At 39.4% G+C, this 21,679-nt stretch overlaps 1 protein-coding gene across 1 annotated transcript in view; it reads left to right on the forward strand.

Moving 5' to 3' along the window:
• LOC128686465 (uncharacterized) overlaps positions 1-21,679 on the forward strand; it is a gene marked incomplete in the record, with an annotated part of 176,489 nt that overhangs the window by 85,188 nt on the left and 69,622 nt on the right. The window contains 3 exon segments of the mRNA XM_070090115.1: positions 3,886-4,029; positions 12,261-12,437; positions 18,817-19,292. Of these exon segments, the coding sequence (XP_069946216.1) occupies positions 3,886-4,029; positions 12,261-12,437; positions 18,817-19,292 (797 nt within the window).

Below are 21,679 nucleotides of genomic sequence, written 5' to 3' on the forward strand. Positions count from 1 at the left end.
ATTATTATTATTATGTATTATTATTATTATGTATTATTGTTATCATTACGTATTCTTCTTCTTCCTCCTCCTCCTCTTCTTCCTCCTCCTCCTCTTCTTCTTCCTCCTCCTCCTCTTCTTCCTCCTCCTCCTCTTCTTCCTCCTCCTCCTCCTCCTCCTCCTCCTCTTCTTCCTCCTCCTCCTCCTCCTCCTCCTCCTCCTCCTCTTCTTCCTCCTCTTCCTCCTCCTCCTCCTCCTCCTCCTCTTCTTCTTCCTCCTCCTCCTCCTCCTCTGCCTCCTCCTCCTCTTGCCTCCTCCTCTTGCCTCCTCCTCCTCTTGCCTCCTCCTCCTCTGCCTCCTCCTCATCTGCCTCCTCCTCCTCCTCCATTCTTGGAACAAGTTTGAAGAGCTTGTAGTTCATAATCACTATCACTATCATCACCAATGCTCACATCTGAGTCTGGGATTTTGGAAAATAGGAGTTTCCTCTTTGATTCTGGTACAACTGAACGTGAACAAGATGGCCCAGCACCAGAGGTGGAAGGCTGTGGGTTGTCTGGGTTTTCCTCACTATTACCCATATTATGGTCATTAGTTTCGGTCAAAACCTCACCAGAACCTTGAAACTCATCTTCACTGTCACTTCCATCTCTATTAGAACTGTCACTGGGGAACAAAAGTGTCCCAATTCGCCGAGGAGTGAGGAACTTCTTACCACAGGGCACGGTGGAAATTGTGTACTATGATGGCATTCCCACAATGCACCACTGGGCCCCAGATTTTTTTCCTACTGCGCACACCCACCACACAGACCTATTCTCTCACATCTAGGCTTATCAGCCTTTTCCTGTGAGATTTGAGGCCGCTAGAATTTATGCGTACTAGTACGACAAAAACCCCTACGCGTAAGACGTACTAGTACGACCAAAACCCTCAAAGGGTTAAATAATTGCACCAACCACTCCAAAACTATATCCCCACCTGCTTTTAACATTTCTATCTTTATCCCATCAATCCCGGCTGCCTTCCCCCACACTCACAACTGGCTCTTCCTCATTCCTACAAGATGTTATTCCTCCTTGCCCTATACACGAAATCACAGCTTCCCTATCTTCATCAACATTTAACAATTCCTCAAAATATTCCCTCCATCTTCCCAATACCTCTAACTCTCCATTTAATAACTCTCCTCTTCTATTTTTAACTGACAAATCCATTTGTTCTCTAGGCTTCCTTAACTTGTTAATCTCACTCCAAAACTTTTTCTTATTTTCAACAAAATTTGTTGATAACATCTCACCCACTCTCTCATTTGCTCTCTTTTTACATTGCTTCACCACTCTCTTAACCTCTCTCTTTTTCTCCATATACTCTTCCCTCCTTGCATCACTTCTACTTTGTAAAAACTTCTCATATGCTAACTTTTTCTACCTTACTACTCTCTTTACATCATCATTCCACCAATCGCTCCTCTTCCCTCCCGCACCCACTTTCCTGTAACCACAAACTTCTGCTGAACACTAACACTACATTTTTAAACCTACCCCATACCTCTTCGACCCCATTGCCTATGCTCTCATTAGCCCATCTATCCTCCAATAGCTGTTTATATCTTACCCTAACTGCCTCCTCTTTTAGTTCATAAACCTTCACCTCTCTCTTCCCTGATGTTTCTATTCTCCTTGTATCTCATCTACCTTTTACTCTCAGTGTAGCTACAACTAGAAAGTGATCTGATATATCTGTGGCCCCTCTATAAACATGTACATCCTGAAGTCTACTCAACAGTCTTTTATCTACCAATACATAATCCAACAAACTACTGTCATTTTGCCCTACGTCATATCTTGTATACTTATTTATCCTCTTTTCTTAAAATATGTATTACCTATAACTAAACCCGTTTCTTTACAAAGTTCAATCAAAGGGCTCCCATTATCATTTACACCTGGCACCCCAAACTTACCTACCACACCCTCTCTAAAAGTTTCTCCTACTTTAGCATTCAGGTCCCCTATCACAATTACTCTCTCACTTGGTTCAAAGGCTCCTATACATTCACTTAACATCTCCCAAAATCTCTCTCTCTCCTCTGCATTCCTCTCTTCTCCAGGTGCATACACGCTTATTATGACCCACTTTTCGCATCCAACCTTTGCTTTAATCCACATAATTCTTGAATTTACACATTCATATTCTCTTTTCTCCTTCCATAACTGATCATTCAACATTACTGCTATCCCTTGCTTTGCTCTAACTCTCTCAGATACTCCAGATTTAATCCCATTTATTTCCCCCCACCGAAACTCCCCTACCCCCTTCAGCTTTGTTTCGCTTAGGGCCAGGACATCCAACTTCTTTTCATTCATAACATCAGCAATCATCTGTTTCTTGTCATCCGCACTACATCTAGTATTTTTCCTCATGCTATCTACAAATTGTGAGGCCTACTCCACCCAACCCCATATGGGGTGGGGTGTCGGGGTCCCCGGTGTGTGGTTGGTATCCCGCTTGCCTCTCCCAGACAGTCTGAGACTAGTGGGTGCCTCCACACTACCACTCTCCGAAAACTTACCCTACTTCTCCTGTTGTTGCCTTTGCAAGATTGCAGAGCTCCTGATGATGCTCTGAAAAGTGTGAAAGTACTTGAGCTAAAGATTTCCAACCCCTTGGCATGTCTTGCATTGTTAAGATAACCTGTCTGCGATTGCTTTGCATATACATTAGGGCCCCGCTTTACTGCATTTTGCCTTATAGCGTTCCGCTAATACGGCGATTTCAAATTATGACAAAAACTCGCTATACGGCAACCCATCTTTCTAATATGGCACACCCCACTTGGTTTGTTTACATTCTCCATGAACACATCTCTATTATGTCTGAAAACTTTCCATAATTTCAAGTGTTTTAAAGTTACTGCATATTTTACATGTGCTCTGACAATAATACCTGTGCACCTGTACTTATGGTGTTAAAATGTCTATATTAATCCTTTGACTGTCGAAAGCCCTAATCCTGAAGTGTCTCCTGGTGCCGAAAAATATTCAAAAAAAAAAATTATTAAAATGTTAAGATTATTTTTCTGATTGTTCCAGTCTTAAAAAAAAAAAAAATTTGCCATCAGTACTTACCAAGACATAGAGGCGTGAAGATGGAAGAAAATGAGCTGCGTATGGCAACAGCGGCGACTGCTGCTCAACCCGTAAACTTTGGTTTACTTGTATTTGAAGGTTTCCTGTTTTTTTTTTTTTTTCACTATTTTATTTTTTCACATATGTGGCCTGTGAGACTAAAGTATGGTGCAATGTTCACATATACACTCATTGAATACAACACAATTATAGCAAAAACACTATTATCATCATATTGTTTACAAAGCTTGTTCACACAAACAATATACAATATCTGTTTCATGCTCTGCTGTGAACTTAATAGAAAGTACCAGACCATTAAGTCTAGGTAGGAACTCCTCAATGTTGTGATCTCTAGGCCAGAGGCAAAGCACATCATCTACGTATCTGAACCACCTAGTATTATTTAGGAGAATATCTTTAAGTAGTCTAGTCTCATAAAATTCCAAATACAGGTTGCAGAGTAAGGGGCTGAGGGGATTTTCCATAGCCATACCCTGCTTCTGAGCATAGTACTTCCCTTCAAACACAAACTTGCAATCCATGACGCAAAGTTTAATCAGTTCAATAATTATATTCGTGGGGTAGGGCAAGGAGAAGTTTTCTAGTTCCTCTTCAAGGTATGTAAGCAAGTCAGGGGCTAGTAATCCTTTCTCCTATATACATTACTAAAGATAAAAAATAGAAACTTTTGTTTTTATTTGGGTGAGAAATGGCTGATTTGTTGTAAGAAGATGAATATATATAATATTAATTTCTTTCTTTTTTTATGCAGGTTTGAGTGAGGTTGAACTGGATGAGTCATGGCTGGATAATCTTCATGCTGACCAGGAAGTTACCAGTGAGGTTGAGGATGATGATGATCATGATGATGATGATGATCTGGATGATTATTCTGACCACACTAACACAGCCCCAGGTATAATAATTATTATGACCATACTAACACAGCCCCTGGTATGATCTGGATGATTATTATTGTGAGCACACTAACACAGCCCCAGGTATGATGATGATGATAATGATTGCTCTGAGTCTCGGTTAAGGATGATTGTTTCTGAATAATAGTCGAGTTGAAGATGTGATAGTTCCTCAGAGTGACTGTATTAAGTTGATGATGAGATAGTTCCTCAGAGTGACTGTATTAACTTGATGATGAGATAGTTCCTCAGAGTGACTGTATTAACCCTTTGAGGGTTTCGGACGTACTAGTACGGCTTACGACCCAGGGTTTTTGACGTACTAGTACGCCTAAATTCTAGCGCCCTCAAATCTAGTGGGAGAAAGCTGGTAGGCCTTCATATGAAAGAATGGGTCTATGTGGTCAATGTGCACAGTCTAAAAAAAATCCTGCAGCACACAGTGCATAATGAGAAAAAAAAACTTTGACCGTTTTTTTGGAATAAAACAGCGACTTTGCACTGTATTTTCGTATGGTATTTATTGTTGTATTCTAGTTTTCTTGGTGTCATTTTATAGAATGGAAGACATATTACAGAAATTGAGATGATTTTGACTGGTTTTACAATGAAAGATACCTTGAAATTGAGCTCAAAGTAGCAGAAATGTTCGATTTTTACCAAATTTCAAAAGTAAACAAATCGTGCCAATGATCCAATACACGTCAACTGGTGAGTCTAATATTCTTTCACAAGAGCGCCAATAATATTTATACCATTTTATACACTAATGCAGTAGTCTGCATAACAGTAAATCTTATATTTTTTGTGAGAATAAAAATTCAAAGTGGAAAGCAAAAGAATATAAGAGGGGCCTTGAGATGTGACTAATGACCAGAGGAAATGTCATTTTAGTGCCAGGAATATCTTTCTTGTTTATTCTGGACCCTATTCGGAAATTGGCATCTTTTGAAATTTGTATGAAATTGGCAAAATTGCTAAATTCTGACCACTGTACTGGATAGTTGAATTTCATAAATGGGTGGTTTCTTGCACCCATTCGATAGTAAAAATGGAGTTCTAGCGAAATGTTCAGGTTTTTTTGTCGACTAGTACAGTGGAATTGGCCGAAAATGGGGCTCAAAGTGGGCAAAATTGCCAATGCGTAAACATCCCCGAGACCGCTAACTTCGCGAGAGCATAATTCCGTAAGTTTTCCATCGAATTTCAAACTTTTGGTGTCCTTATGATCGGGAAATGATTGTCTATCTTTTCATAAGAGAGAATTATTATTTTTTTTTTTTAAATTTGGCCGACCCTGAGAACGAGTTTCGGAGAGGGCCTGTCGACCCTCAAAGGGTTAGTTGATGATGAGATAGTTCCTCAGAGTGACTGTATTAAGTTGATGATGAGATAGTTCCTCAGAGTGACTGTATTAAGTTGATGATGTGATAGTTCCTCAGAGTGACTGTATTAAGTTGATGATGTGATAGTTCCTCAGAGTGACTGTATTAAGTTATCCATGCTAGACATCCACATAGACTGTACCAGGCTGACTGCTCCATGCTGTAGCTAGTAGTAGTAGTAGTAGTGGTAATAGTGGTGGTATTACTAGTAGTAGTGATAGTGGTGGTATTACTAGTAGTAGTGATAATAGTGGTGATATTACTACTAGTAGTGATAATAGTGGTGGTATTACTAGTAATAGTGATAATAGTGGTGGTATTACTAGTAATAGTAATATATACTCCCACATATCCAAAACATTGCTGGGACATATAATTTTTTTTTTCCCCTACAAGTCGGCCGTCTCCCACCGAGGCAGGGTGACCCAAAAAAGAAAGAAAATCCCCAAAAAGAAAATGCTTTCATTATCATTCAACACTTTCACCACATTCACACATTATCACTGTTTTTGCAGAGGTGCTCAGAATACAACAGCTTAGAAGCATATACGTGTAAAGATACACAACATATCCCTCCGAACTGCCTATATCCCAAACCCCTCCTTTAAAGTGCAGGCATTGTACTTCCCATTTCTAGGACTCAAGTCTGACTATATGAAAATAACTGGTTTCCCTGAATCCCTTCACTAAATATTACCCTGCTCACACTCCAAAAGATCGTCAGGTCCCAAGTATCATTTGTCTCCATTCACTCCTATCTAACACGCTCACGCACGCTTGCTGGAAGTCCAAGCCCCTCGCCCACAAAACCTCCTTTACCCCCTTTCTCCAGCCCTTTCGAGGATGACCCCTACTTCGCCTTCCTTCCCCTATAGATTTATATGCTTTCCATGTCATTCTACTTTGATCCATATAAATACTTTGTATATGTTCCAAGACAATAGTAAATGGACAAGGCAAATGTAAATGGCCACCTGTCAGTGTGTTTGTGACAATTTGAGTACAATTTCAGTACCTAATACACCTACAATCCGACTTACGACCGAGTTCGGTTCCGAGAAACCGGTCGTAAGTCGAACTTTACTACTGAATATCAACAAAACATTTTTGTAATGACTATTTTATTGTTTTATTTTGGTATTTCATGTTTTACTTTTTATGCTGTTAGTACTGTATTTTATACTGTAAGGTTTAGGATAAACACTGTGTACAACACAAATAGTTGTTTATATCCCAGAAATTTGGCATAAAAAACACGGTCGTAAGTCGAGTGGTCGTAAGTCGAGCAGGTCGTAAGTCGGATGGTAGGTACACTAGTGTCAGAACAAAGAATGGTTATGAAATGACAAGAACTACTATAAATTGTAATTATCGGAACATAAAAATTATATAATATGAAAAATATAAAAAAAAGGTATATCGGCAACACTTCTGCAAGTGGCAGGACTCGATGTTGCTGTCATGTGAGCATCCAGTGCCAACTTCTCCGCCTCATATCTCTGCAAGTACTGACCCTAATTTTTTTTTATTCTAAAACACTTAAAAAGATGTGCTCTTTTTTTTTTCTATAAAAACAAGATTTTTTTTTTTTTTCAAAATGTTCAGGGCGCTGCGCAAGTGAACGTATATATACGTTTGGATCATTAAAGGATTAATGTACAGCAGTATTCCAGCCCAGGGAGAACAAGTGGTTTAAAAAGGATCATCATTGGCTTGTTTTGAATGTTCTTATTATCTATCCTGTCATTTTCTTCACAAATGTAATAGTGACAGTGTTGTGATCCTTGAAGGTGAGATCCTCACACATTACCACTCTCAGATCCCTCACATTACTTTTCCACTCTGTTAACATAAGAACATAAGAAAGGAGGAACACTGCAGCAGGCCTGTTGGCCCATACTAGGCAGGTCCTTTACAATTCATCCCACTAACAAAATATTTGCCCAACCCAATTTTCAATGCTACCCAAGAAATAAGCTCTGATGTGAAAGTCCCACTCAAATCCAACCCCTTTCACTCATGTATTTATCCAACCTAAATTTGAAACTGCCCAAAGTCCTAGCCTCAATAACCCAACTAGGTAGACTGTTCCACTCATCAACTACCCTATTTCCAAACCAATACTTCCCTACTTCCTTTCTAAATCTAACCTTGTCTAATTTAAATCCATTACTGCGGGTTCTCTCTTGGAGAGATATCCTCAAGACCTTATTTATATCCCCTTTATTAATACCCATCTTCCACTTATACACTTCGATCAGGTCTCCCCTCATTCTTCGTCTAACAAGTGAATGTAATTTAAGAGACTTCAATCTTTCTTCATAAGGAAGATTTCTAATGCTATGTATTAATTTAGTCATTCTACGCTGAATGTTTTCTAACGAATTTATGTCCATTCTGTAATATGGAGACCAGAACTGAGCTGCATAATCTAGGCGAGGCCTTACTAATGATGTATAAAGCTGCAGTATGACCTCTGGACTTCTGTTGCTTACACTTCTTAATGTAAATCCCAATAATCTATTTGCCTTATTACATACGCTTAGGCATTGCTGTCTTGGTTTAAGGTTGCTGCTTACCATAACCCCCAAGTCCTTTTCGCAATTTGTATGGCTAAGTTCTACATCATTTAACTTATAAGTGCTAGGGTTATGGACACTCCTGAGTTTCAGAACCTTGCATTTATCTACATTGAACTGCATCTGCCACTTTTCTGACCAAGAATTGAGTTTGTCTAAATCCTTCTGAAGTTCCCTAACATCTACGTTTGAATCAATTACCCTACCTATCTTTGCGTCATCGGCGAATTTGCTCATTTCACTAGTAATTCCCTCATCAAGGTCATTGATATATATTATAAACAACAACGGGCCCAAGACTGATCCCTGTGGAACGCCACTTGTTACAGGTCCCCACTCGGATTTAACCCCATTTATGGACACTCTCTGCTTCCTGTCTGTGAGCCATGACTCGATCCATGAGAGCACTCTTCCCCCAATGCCATGAGCTGCCACTTTCTTTAACAGTCTCTGGTGCAGAACTCTATCAAAAGCCTTACTAAAATCTAAGTAAATAATATCAAATTCTTTATCGTGGTCAACAGCCTCAAAAGCTTTACTGAAGAAAGTTAATAAATTAGTTAGACAAGAACGGCCTCTTGTGAATCCATGCTGAGTATCATTAATCAAGCTATGCTTATCGAGATGGCTTCTTATAATCTCAGCTATAATTCACTCTAGTAATTTGCCTACAATTGAGGTCAGGCTTATTGGGCGGTAATTTGACGGTAATGACTTGTCCCCTGCTTTCAAAATAGGAATTACATTAGCCATCTTCCACATTCAGACACTACTCCTGTTTGAAGAGATAAATTAAAAATATTAATTAATGGTTCACAGAGTTCCATTTTGCATTCCTTAAGAACCCTTGAAAAAAAGCTCATTGGGACCCGGCAACTTATTTTGCTTCAGTCGGTCTATTTGTTTCATAACCATTTCACTAGTGACTGTGATGTTACATAATTTATCTTCTTTAGTCCCACTATAAAAATTAATTACTGGAATATTGTTAGTGTCTTCCTGTGTAAAAACCGAGAGAAAATAATTATTTAAAATTGAGCACATTTCATTCTCCTTGTCAGTAAGATGCCCATAGTTATTTTTAAGGGGACCTATCTTATCTCTAACTTTCGTTCTATAGACCTGGAAAAATTTTTTGGGTTAGTTTTCGAATCCCTAGCAACTTTAATTTCATATTCCCTTTTAGCTTTTCTTACCCCCTTTTTAACGTCCCTTTTAACCCTTTCAGGGTCCAAACCGTAGATCTACGTCATGAGCTCAGCTCACTCTGATAAACTGTGAGTGGTAAATTTGGGCCTAGATATGAGAGCATACATCTATGTGGTATATGTGCACCACATAAAACAAATCCTGCAGCACACTGTGTATAATGAGAGAAAAAAACTGAGACCATGATTTTCGATTAAAACAGCGACTTTGCAGTGTTTTTTCGTATGTTTTTTATAGTTGTATTTGTGATTTCTTGGTCTCATTTGATAGAATGGAAGACATATTACAGAAATAGAGATAATTTTGATTGGTGTTAGCACTGGAAATGGCTTGAAATTGAGCTCAAAGTGGCGGAAATGTTAAATTTTTGCCGATGTTCAAGAGTAAACAAACGACCTCACACGTCTAATACACGCCAGCTGGTGGGTCTAATATACATTCACAAATGTGGTGATGATATTTATACAATTATTACAATATTGCATAACAGTAAATCTTCTATTTTTTGGTGTGAATAAAAATTCATTATGTGAATAAAAAATAAAAATGGAATTTATTTGTAAAGCCTCAAAACATAACTAATGAACAGAGGAAATGTTAGTTTAGTGCCAGGAACACCTACATTGTTTATTCTGGACCCTATTTTGAAACTGGAATATTTTGAACTTTGTGTTAAATTGGCCAAATTACCAATTTCCGGTCACTTTATTTTGTAGTTGAAACAGTTGACTTGGCGATTTCTTGTGCTCAATCGATAGAATAGAAGTAATACTAGTGAAATAGCTGAGAATTTGGTTGACTGGAATAATGTAATTGGCCTAAAATGGGAGTCAAAGTCGGCAAAATCGCCGATTCGTAAATATCACTGACACATCAAAATTCACGAGAGCATAATTTCGTCAATTTTCCATCAAATTTCGTACTTTTTGTTTTAGTACATTCACAAAAAGATTCTCTACCATTTCATAAGAAAAAATAACAATTTTTTTTTTTTTGAAAATTCTTGGACACTGGGGCACCACTTCAGATTTTGGCCTTGGACCCTGAAAGGGTTAATGTCAATATACTGATTCATAAGATGACCCTCCCCTCTTTTGCTATGCCTATAAATTCCTTTCTTTTGCCCTAGTAGATATTTCAGCCTATTATTCATCCATTTTGGGTCATTTCTATTTGATCTAATTTCTTTATACAGGATAAACGTTCTTTGAGCAGCATGTACGGTGTTCAGAAAACTGCCATATTGATAGCTCTCTTCATTACCCCAGTCAACAGATGAATAGTGTTCTCTAAGCCCATTGTAATCTGCTAAGCGAAAATCTGGAACTGTTACTGAGTTGTCTCTACTATCATGCTTCCATTCTATGCTAAAGGTAATTGATTTGTGATCAATTGTGCCGAGTTCCTCATTAATCTCTAAATTATTAACAAGGGTTTCCTTGTTCGCCAGAACCAAATCAAGCAGGTTATTTCCCCTTGTAGGTTCTGTCACAAACTGCTTCAAAAAACATTCCTGAACTACTTCTAAGAAGTCGTTTGATTTTAAATTCCCAGTCAAGAAATTCCAATCAATATGACTAAAGTTAAAGTCTCCTGGAATTACTACATTATCGTGCCTTGTGGCCTTAACAATTTCCTCCCATAGTAGTCTCCCTTGGTCCCTATCTAAGTTTGGGAGACGGTATATCACACCTAATATCAATTTTTCAAGTCCCTCTGAAAATTCTATCCAAACAGACTCTGTATATGTTACTTCAGCATTAATACCCGTTTTTATGCAACAGTTCAAGCGATCTCGGACATACAATGCCACCCCACGCCCCTTCCCGATACTTCTGTCTACTTGGAACAATTTAAAACCCTGTATGTGACATTCAGCAGGCATGTCCCGATTTTTCGTATTGAACCACGTTTCAGTCAAGGCAAATACATCAATGTTACCTGCACTGGCAACTAGTCTCAACTCATCCATCTTATTCCTAGTACTACGACTATTTGAGTAACATATATTTAAGGACCCCCTTTCTCTTTACCCTTCCTGCTCCTTTCTGTTATTCCACTAAACCTATTACTGTCCTTGTCACCTAGTGCCACTGGCTTTCCATTATCCACCTCATTTTGCCTATTTCTAGTTCTCCTAGTACTCACAATACTACACTGGGACTTCGCTGTTTTCCCGCCAAAACCCATACCACTAACTATTCCTAGTTGAAAGACCTAACAGCTCCCTCCACTGCGTTGGCCAATGCTCCCACCCCAAGCCTAGATAAGTGAACCCCATCCCTGTTATACATGTCATTTCTGCCATAGAAGAAGTCCCAGTAGTCAACGAATGTTACCGCATTTTCCTTACAGTATTTGTTCAGCCAGCAATTGACACCAATTGCCCTGGACAGCCATTCATTTCCAACTCCTCTCCTTGGCAAAATACCACATGTGACAGGGTTCCCACCCTTCCTCCTAATTATCTCTATTGCTGTCCTATTCCTGCTAATCAGGTCCTCACTCCTATGTCTGCCAACATCGTTGCCTCTAGCACTGAGACAGATAATAGGATTGCTCCCATTACCTCTCATAATGTCATCCAGACGGCTAACAATGTCCTCCATCCCAGCTCCAGGAAAGCAAACCCTGTGTCTCCTACTCCTGTCCTTCAAGCAGAACGCCCTATCCATGTATCTAACCTGGCTATCCCCAACAACAACAATATTCTTACCTTCCTTGTTGTCGTTCGTCGTGACGATCCCAGTAGTCGACTCACATTCGTCGGGTAGCACAGAGAATGCGTTGGAGGTTTCCACAAGAGTTTCCTCAGCAGTCTCTTTCTTCTTCATCGTTTCTGGCTTTCCATTCGTCTAGTTGTATAACTAGAGTTTGTAATTTACTCATTTCTAATTACGTATTATCTCCAATGATTATCTTCCATCTCTTACGTTTTACATCTGTCTTGTTTTACAACATCTGTCTTGATTTACAACATCTCTCTTGTGTTTTACATCATCTCTCTTGTGTTTTACATCACAAGTGTTGTCTTACAAAGTATATCTTGTTTTACAGGTTCTTCGGCAGACCTGGAGACCATAGACAACATCACAGCGTACCTGGCAGCCTCGGCAGCACCCTCCACGAAGCCCCCTCACTCACCATCAACATCAGCAATAACACACAAGTCACAACAGAAATCCTCAACTCTTTTCTCCAAGCAACCTACATCCAGGGTACCATCCTTCACAGGTATACTGCCAGGGTACCATCCTTCCCAGGTATACTGCCAGGGTACCATCCTTCCCAGGTATACTACCAGGGTACCATCTTTCTCAGGTATATTGCCAGGGTACCATCCTTCCCAAGTATACTCCCAGGGTTCCATCCTTCCCAGGTATACTCCCAGGGTACCATCCTTCCCAGGTATACTGCCAGGGTACCATCCATCCCAGGTATACTGCCAGGGTACCATCCTTCTCAGGTATACTGCCAGGGTACCATCCTTCCCAGGTATACTGTCAGTGTACCATCATTCTCAGGTAAACTGCCAGGGTACCATCCTTCTCTGGTATACTATCAGGGTACCATCCTTCCCAAGTATTCTGCCAGGTTATCATCAGTCTTGTAGTATTTATGAGGTTGTCAGTCCCTCAGTCCTAAGAAGGCTTTATCTGGGAAGTTACTAAATGGTGTAAAGAATTTTTATGAGGATAGTGAGGCTCAGATTAGGGTGTGTAGAAGAGAGGGAGACTACTTCCCGGTAAAAGTAGGTCTTAGACAGGGATGTGTAATGTCACCATGGTTGTTTAATATATTTGTAGATGGGTTGTCAAAGAAGTAAATGCTGGGGTGTTGGGGAGAGGGGTGGGATTAAATTATGGGGAATCAAGTACAAAATGGGAGTTGACACAGTTACTTACTGCTGATGATACTGTGCTTATGGGTGATTCTAAAGAAAAGTTGCAAAGGTTAGTGGACAAGTTTGGGAGGGTGTGTAAAGGTAGAAAGTTGAAAGTGAATTAGGCAAGAGTAAGGTGATTTTTTTTTTTTTTTTTTTTTTAACAAGTCGGTCATCTCCCACCGAGGCAGGGCGACCCAAAAAGAAAGAAAATCCCCCTCCCCCCCAAAAAAAAAATATATATTTTCATCATCATTCAACACTTTCACCTCACTCACACATAATCACTGTTTTTGCAGAGATGCCCAGAATATAACAGTTTAGAAGCATATACGTATAAAGATACACAACATATCCCTCGAAACTGCCAATAACCTGAACCCCTCCTTTAAAATGCAGGCACTGTACTTCCCATTTCCAGGACTCAAGTCCGATTATATAAAAATAACTGGTTTCTCTGAAGTGAATGTTTTCAGATATTTGGGAGTTGACTTGTCAGCAGATAGGTTTATGAAGGATGAGGTTAACCATAGAATTGATGAAGGAAAGAAGGTGAGTTGTGCATTGAGGTATCTGTGGAGACAAAAAACATTATCTGTGGAGGCAAAGAAGGGAATGTATGAAAGTATAGTGGTACCAACACTCTTATATGGGTGTGAGGCTTGGGTTGTAAATGCTGCAGCGAGGAGGCGGTTGGAGGCAGTGGAGATGTGCTGTCTAAGGGCAATGTGTGGTGTAAATATTATGCAGAGAATTTGGAGTGTGGAAATTATGAGGTGTGGAGTCCTTTTGGGCCACCCCGCCTCGGTGGGATACAGCCGATGTGTTGAAAGAAAAGAAAGTGTGGAGTTAATAAAAGTATGAGTCAGAGGGTTAAGGAGAGGTTGTTGAGATGGTTTGGTCATTTAGAGAGAATGGAACAAAGTAGAATGACTTGGAGAGAGTGTAAATCTGTAGGGGTTATGTAGGCGGGGTAGGGGTCGTCCTTGAAAAGGTTGGAGGGACGGGGTAAAGGAGGTTTTGTATTTCCAGCAAGTGTGCATGAGCATGTTAGATAGGAATGAACGGAGACGAATGATTTTGGGACCTGACGAGCTCTTCGAGTGGTCAGTTTGGCCAATTTCACAGAAATTTCAAAAGATGCCAATTTCAAAAAGGGTCCAGAATGAACAATGCAAACATTCCTGGAAATAAAATAACATTTTCTCTGTTCATCAGTCACGTCTCCAGGCTCCTCTTATATTACTCATGCTTTCCATTTTGAGTTATTATTCTCACAAAAAATAGAAGATTTACTGTTATGCAGACTACTGCATTATTGTAATAATTGTATAAATAATGTCAACCCATTCATGACTGTGTATTAGACTGACCAGTTGGACACGTATTGGAAGTTGAGGTCATTTGTGCACTGCACTCTTGAACGTTTGCAAAAATCGAACATTTCTGCTACTTTGAGCTCAATTTCAAGGTATTTTCATCATGAAACCAATCAAAATCATCTCACTTTCTGTAATATGTCTTCCGTTCTATCAAATGAGACCAAGAAAACAAGAATACGACCGTATGAAAATACACCTCAAAGTTGGCATTTTAACCCTTTGACTGTTCCAACCTTAAATCATGAGGTGTCTCCTCGTTTCGCAAAATATTTGAAAAAAAAAAAATTATTTTTTCTCATAAAATGATAAGAGAATCTTTTCCCGATTGCAATGACACCAAAAGTACGAAATTTGATGAAAAACTCACGGAATTACTTTTTTGCGAAGTTGGCGACCTCGACGATATTTACTAATTGGCGATTTCGCCCACTTTGAACCCTATTTTCGACTAATTCCATTGTTCCAGTCGACCAAACTCATAACAATTTCTTTAGAACTCAATTTGTTCTATCGATTGAGTACAAGAACCTGCCCATTTACCAATTTCAACTATTCAGTAAAGTGGTCAGAAATTGGCAATTTGGCCAATTTCACGCAAATTAAAAAATATGCTAATTTCAATATAGGGTCCAGAATGAACAATGCAGACATTTCTGGCTCTAAAATAACATTTTCTTTGTTCATCAGTCATGTCTCCAGGCCCCTCTGATATTACTCTTGCTTTCTATTTTGAATTTTTATTCAAACAAAAAATAGAAGATTTATTGTTATGCAGACTACTGCGATATTGCAATATTATTAACACACTTGCCGATTCCCACCAAGGCAATCGGCCAGTGTGTTAATAATATTGCAATATTGCAGCAGTCTGCATAACAATAAATCTTCTATTTTTTGTTTGAATAAAAATTCAAAACAGAAAGCAAAAATATTGCAATAATTGTATAAATAATGTCAACTCATTCATGACTGCATATTAGAATGGCTAGTTGGACATTTATTGGACAATGACTTCATTTGTTTACTCTTGAACATTGGCAAAAATCAAACATTTCCCCTACTTTGACCTCCATTTCAAGGTCCTTTTCATTGTAAAACCAATCAAAATCACCTCTGTTTTTATAACATGTTTTCCATTCTGTCAAATGTGACTATGAAAACGAGAATATAACCATAAAAACTATATGAAAATACAACTCAAAATCAGTGTTTTAATCCAAAAACACGGTCAGAGTTTTTTTTTCTCATGATGCAGTGTGCGCTGCAGGATTTTTTTTATATGGTGCACACTGACCACACAGACACATTCTCTCACATGTGAGTGTTCCAGCTTTCTCCTGCTTGATTTAAAGCCATTAAAATTTTTGAGTATGTATATGTACGTCAAACACATTGGCTCGTAAGATGTATTTATACGACCGAAACAGTCGGAGGTTTTTTTCTCATTATGCACTGTGTGCTGCAGGGTCCACACTGACCACCCTGACCTGTTCTCTCACATGTAGGTCTACCAGCTTTCTCCTGCTAGATTTGAAGCCGCTAGAATTTTGAGGTATTTTTCTGTCTCATAAATGCGCTGGATGACATAAGTCGAACCTTAGAAAATTGCTGATAGGGATACTTCAAAAATTAAATCTTAATCTTGTAAAGCAATCATTCTTTTGTTTGTTTTGGAAATAACTTCAGTTCAATAGCCGAAAGTGAGCACATACCCGAGTACTAGAGAAATATTTTTTCCCTCCCAAAATCCCTTTTTTATCAGTGTTATCGTAAATTATGAGTGTCTATTACAGTTTGCCCTCATGCTAGATCCATTTTCTCTCGTAAGAGTGACAAAATAAGGGGTAATAAGCCTTATGCTCGATGGTGTCCACAAAGTCCCTTTTGTATCTGCACAGCAGGCCTTCATATTATGCTAGATAATGTTTATTCTGGCATATTTTTTATGTTTCTATGCTATTGATATTTCACCTTATGTCATAATAGATCAATTGTGATAGGTTAATAAACCTTATTGTTGATATTAGTGTAAGAATAGAATATTTTATCACCTGCTCTCTCTTGCTTATGTCAGCACTTCTACCCAGAAGATTCCTGTATATCAATAACACAATTATTGTAATGATTTTATTTTATCATTTTGTATTTCATTTTTTACTTTACTTTTTAAGCTGTTAGTACTGTATTTTATATTGTAAAGTTTAGGAGAAACACTGTGCACAACACACAGTTTTTTATTTCCGAGAACATTTGCATACAAAACAATGTCTTTTAGTGAGAATCCTCCTGAGAACAGTAAACCTTGTCATCACGTAATTGCTACTACATAAAAGACATGCCCAGTTTGGGCCAATAGGCCTGCTGCAGTGTTCCTCCTTTCTTATGTTCTTATATAATAGAGAAGGGACACTGAAACATGCCTTCTCAAATCCATCCATCCATATACATTTGCTCAAACTATTTTTTATGCTACCCAAGCCATAGCTTTTGTAACCTTTCTTTCTTGTGTAACCGCTGACTTTTTTCACCACATGTATAACTATTACTACTACCTCTGCTTGTGTGGGCGAAACATTGTCAGTAAAGGATCACATTACAGTGGACCCTCAATTAATGATGCCATCGGAGAGCGATAAAATTGGATACCGTTATGTTTTTGCGTCAAGATATTGGCTCGGCTAACGATAAAAAACTAAGGTAATGACATTCACCCAGAACGTGTTTGCACGGCCTGAGCTGCCTGGTCACTCCAGTGTGGCTAATGTGCCATTGTTTACAAGCCACTGCGGACGATTCCACACGTACATGCGATACAATTTGTATTATTCCATTGTTTTTAGTGCTTGTAACTGCTAAATTAGCCACCATGGTCCCAGAGAAAGCTTCTAGTGCCAGCCAGCCCTTTGGTAAAGGGCTGAGAGAGAGGGAAGAATGCGCCTTTATCGGTGATTCTGCAATATGTACGATACTAAAGCAGCAGGAGTCTATAAAGGCTATAGCGGCAGCCAACGATAAAGTGTAGCATTAACTGTAGCCAGTAAGTTAAGCGATTAATCGATAGAAAAGGACAGCACGAACCTAACTCCTCTAATGTTGTTGGAGTTATGTAGGGCGACTGATAACACCGCCGTCTCTAGACTCTACCTCTGCTGCCTCCACTGCTACTATGTACGGCTTATGCTCTCAGTGGCCCTTATACACCCAACAACACAGCAACACTCGTGACATACTTAATGACGTATTTTATTCATTCTAGAGTATTTGTCATGTTTCTATGTTATTAATATTGTTTATTATGTCATATTAGATGAATTGTGCTAGATAAATAAGCCGTAGAGCTGATATTAGTGTCATATTGAAGGACTATCTTGCATCTCCCAACACAGTTCCTAACATACTCCAGAAACAGACCTCTCTGGAAAACTTTTTCGAGCGACAGGGGTCCAGTGGCTCTCAAGCTGGTCGTAGTGGCATTAAAAAACGAAGGGGGAAAGTAACCCAAAATAAGGACTTGGTACCTGAAGTCTTTATGGAGTGAAATTCCTCTTCCAAACAGTTGTAAACTCCTCCATCCTCTCCCCTCCTCCTGTCTTCAATAAAAGTAAGCGTGATGTTATTATTGTTTTATTGGTTTTGTTTCATGATTGTGGCATACTATTTTCCTGTATAATGCTCTGTAGGTGTCGAGTCATTGTTGAGGACTGAGTACCTTGGCTATATCGGGGGATGTTGATGAGTTGTAGTTGATGCTGTCATTTGAGGTGAAGTGGTCTTGTAGGTTAGCCATGTTTGATGGTGTGTGGTCAGCTAGGGTGTGGGAAATGGGTAAAGATGAAGATCAGCTGACACATTTAAATGAAGGCTAGTCTTCTGCCATGATTGTTATTGTGTAGCCCTGGGCATTGGTAAGGGGGTGGATGATGCACTGGTGTCCTCCAGGGTAGACATGATGTGTAACATATTCCTTGGTGTTTTGATGTTGTTTTTGGAGTTATTTGTCCCATGTTTCCCTCCCATGGCAAGACTGGTTCAGTTACAAAGAATTAAGTGGTACATATCACTAGGCTGGTTGTATGTCTGGCAGCAGGGCTGATGTTTGGTATGCCGGGCAGTCCGCTTTTACTCATATTTGGTCAGTTTGTAGACATCATGTCAGTTTTCTACGTTCCACATATGTTAGTGCAGTAATACTTGCAATCGGACCATCATAGGAGTTTGGATCGGCACCATTGATGCTGCCATTGCTCAACTGTTTCTGTAACACTCTGTTACTTGTCCAGACTATTAATATTAGGTTAATTAAATTTCAAATTAACTTGATTAAGATCTATAATGCTATTGTTTTTAGGTCAGAAGAAAGTCTGTGGAGGCAGTGAGCAAGTTGACCCACTGAGCCATTTAGCAAGTGGTACTGCAGATGGCACCAAAGATGTCACCAAGACACAAAACAAGGTTAACATCAAGAAGGAACATGGTGTGAATGATACACAAGGGGAGAGTTCCTTTATGACACCTGCCTTCACTGATGCTGCCTTCCACCAGCACGACGAACATGAGGCCAAGTGTGAAATATTGGCCACCAAGCGCAAGATCTTCCACAAGGAGCCACTGGTGACCCACGAAATAAGCAGCACGGACGGTGCCAATAAAGTAACCACAAGTGTCACGCATGAGGAAGATGTCACCCAGGTGATAGTGTTGACACAGAGAGATGCACATAATGGCACCTCCACTACCTCTGCCTCCAACACCTTGAAAGCCTCCACTCCCACACTTAAACTGAGTCGTGGGTCCCACTCCAGCACTCCCACCCCACGAAAAATAGTAAGTATTGATACTCTCGTTCATTATGTGTGTACCAAGAACACTAGAACATATATATCAATATCCTATTTAACCTGATTATAAGAACATGATTGGAAACAAACCACAGAATTGGTGTGGTTTGAATCTGTGGTGAGTGATTGGTAAAAGTCCAGTCTAGTGTATAAGCTGGACCAGCTGGCCACTGTGACCACAAATGCTTTGAGGAGATTTGAGCTGGAGTTTACCACAGCCAAACCATACCCTGGCCGGGATTGAACCCGCGGTCAGAGAGTCTCAAAACTCCAGACCATCGCATTAGCCACTAGACCAGCTAGCGGGTTCAATCCCGGCCGGGGTATGGTTTGTTTGCAATCGTGTCATTACGATACCACAGCCACTCTGTCAGGAGATTCATCTGTAAAAACTTTCATTCATGGTCACGGCGAGGCCCATGCTAACCTACTTATGGTGAATAGAAATATACCTAAATAACAAAAAGGCACAATACTGTGACATAAACAATGTACAAATACCCCCTTCCCCCCCTAGGAGAGAGGAGCTTATGACAATGTTCCGATCTGATTTGGACCATTTACAAAGTCACACTATCACACTAACAGGAAGGAGAAAAGTATATATTAGCAAGCTGCCAGGGACGGGACAAGAGAGGTAGGAAGGGGCTCCGTTCCTAAGACCACGTCGGTCAACGAGTACATCGCTAAGTGAGTTGAGGCTGTATATACTCCCTCCTTCTCTCCTTCCTGTTAGTGTGACTTTGTAAATGGTCCAAGTCAGACTGAAACGTCGTCATAAGCTCCTCTCTCCTATATGCAGGTTATTTGTGTAGAAATATACTTAGCTGGGTGAGTCTTTTTAGATCCAGCTGGACCAGTGACTGACACACAGTTTTACCACTCACTCACCATGGGTACGTCTTGCTACTTCTACTTACACTTTGGTCACACTACATATGTTTGTACACATGTATGTTTACACATCTGAATTTTCTATTTTCTTAATAGTTCTTGTCCTCATTTATTTCCTTTAATCTCCATGGAGAAATAGAAAAATGGTCTTTATTGTGTAAGAGGGGACAAAAATACCGGGAGCAAGGTACCTTCCTTTCTCATTACATTGCCAAATGCATATACGTATAAAGCATATACGTATAAAGATACACAACATATCCCTCCAAACTGCTAATATCCCAAAACCCCTCCTTTAGATTGCAGGCATTGTACTGCATTTTTAAAACTATTCCAACTCTCTTCAACCCTCCCACTACTTATCTTTGCACTAGCCCACCTTTCTGCCAATAGTCGTTTATATCTCACCCGAACTTCCTCCTCCCTTAGTTTATACACTTTCATCTCCCTCTTACTTGTTGTTGCCACCTTCCGCTTGTCCCATCTACCTCTTACTCTAACTGTAGCTACAACTAAATAATGATCCGATATATCAGTTGCCCCTCTATAAACATGTACATCCTGGAGCCTACCCATCAACCTTTTATCCACCAATATATAATCCAACAAACTACTCTCATTACGTGCTACATCATACCTTGTATATTTATTTATCCTCTTTTTCATAAAATATGTATTACTTATTACCAAATCTCTTTCTACACATCTCAATTAAAGGTTCCCCATTTACATTTACCCCTGGCACCCAAAAATTTACCTACTACTCCCTCCATAACATTTTTACCCACTTTAGCATTGAAATGCCCAACCACAAGTACTCTCACACTTGGTTCAAAACTCCCCACGCTTTCACTCAACATTTCCCGAAATCTCTCTCTCTCTCATCTACACTTCTCTCTTCCCCAGGTGCATATACGCTTACTATAACCCACTTTTCACATCCAACCTTTATTTCACTCCACATAATCCTTGAATTAATACATTTATAGTCCCTCTTTTCCTGCCATAGCTTATCCTTCAACATTATTGCTGCTCCTTCTTTAGCTGTAACTCTGTTTCAAACCCCTGACCTAATCCCATTTATTCCTCTCCATTGAAACTCTCCCACCCCCTTCAGCTTTGTTTCACTTAAAGCCAGGACATCCAGTTTCTTCTCATTCATAATATCCACAATCATTTCTTTCAGAAAGATCTCTTTCTTATCATTTGCACAACATCTATGCACATTCAGACTTCCCACTTTGGCAATTTTCTTCTTATTCTTTTTAGTAATTTCTATACAGGAAAAGGGGTTACTAGCCCATTGTTCCCGGCATTTTAGTTGACTTTTACAATACGCATGGCTTATGGAGGAAAGATTCTTATTCCACTTCCCCATGGATATAAGAGGAAAAGTAATAAGACCAAGAACTATTAAAATAAAATCAAATAAAACTCAGATGAGTGTGTATAAATAAACGTGTACATGTATTGTTTACC

This window comes from Cherax quadricarinatus, chromosome 30 (genome assembly GCF_038502225.1).
Source record: "Cherax quadricarinatus isolate ZL_2023a chromosome 30, ASM3850222v1, whole genome shotgun sequence".
Lineage (NCBI taxonomy): Eukaryota > Metazoa > Arthropoda > Malacostraca > Decapoda > Parastacidae > Cherax > Cherax quadricarinatus.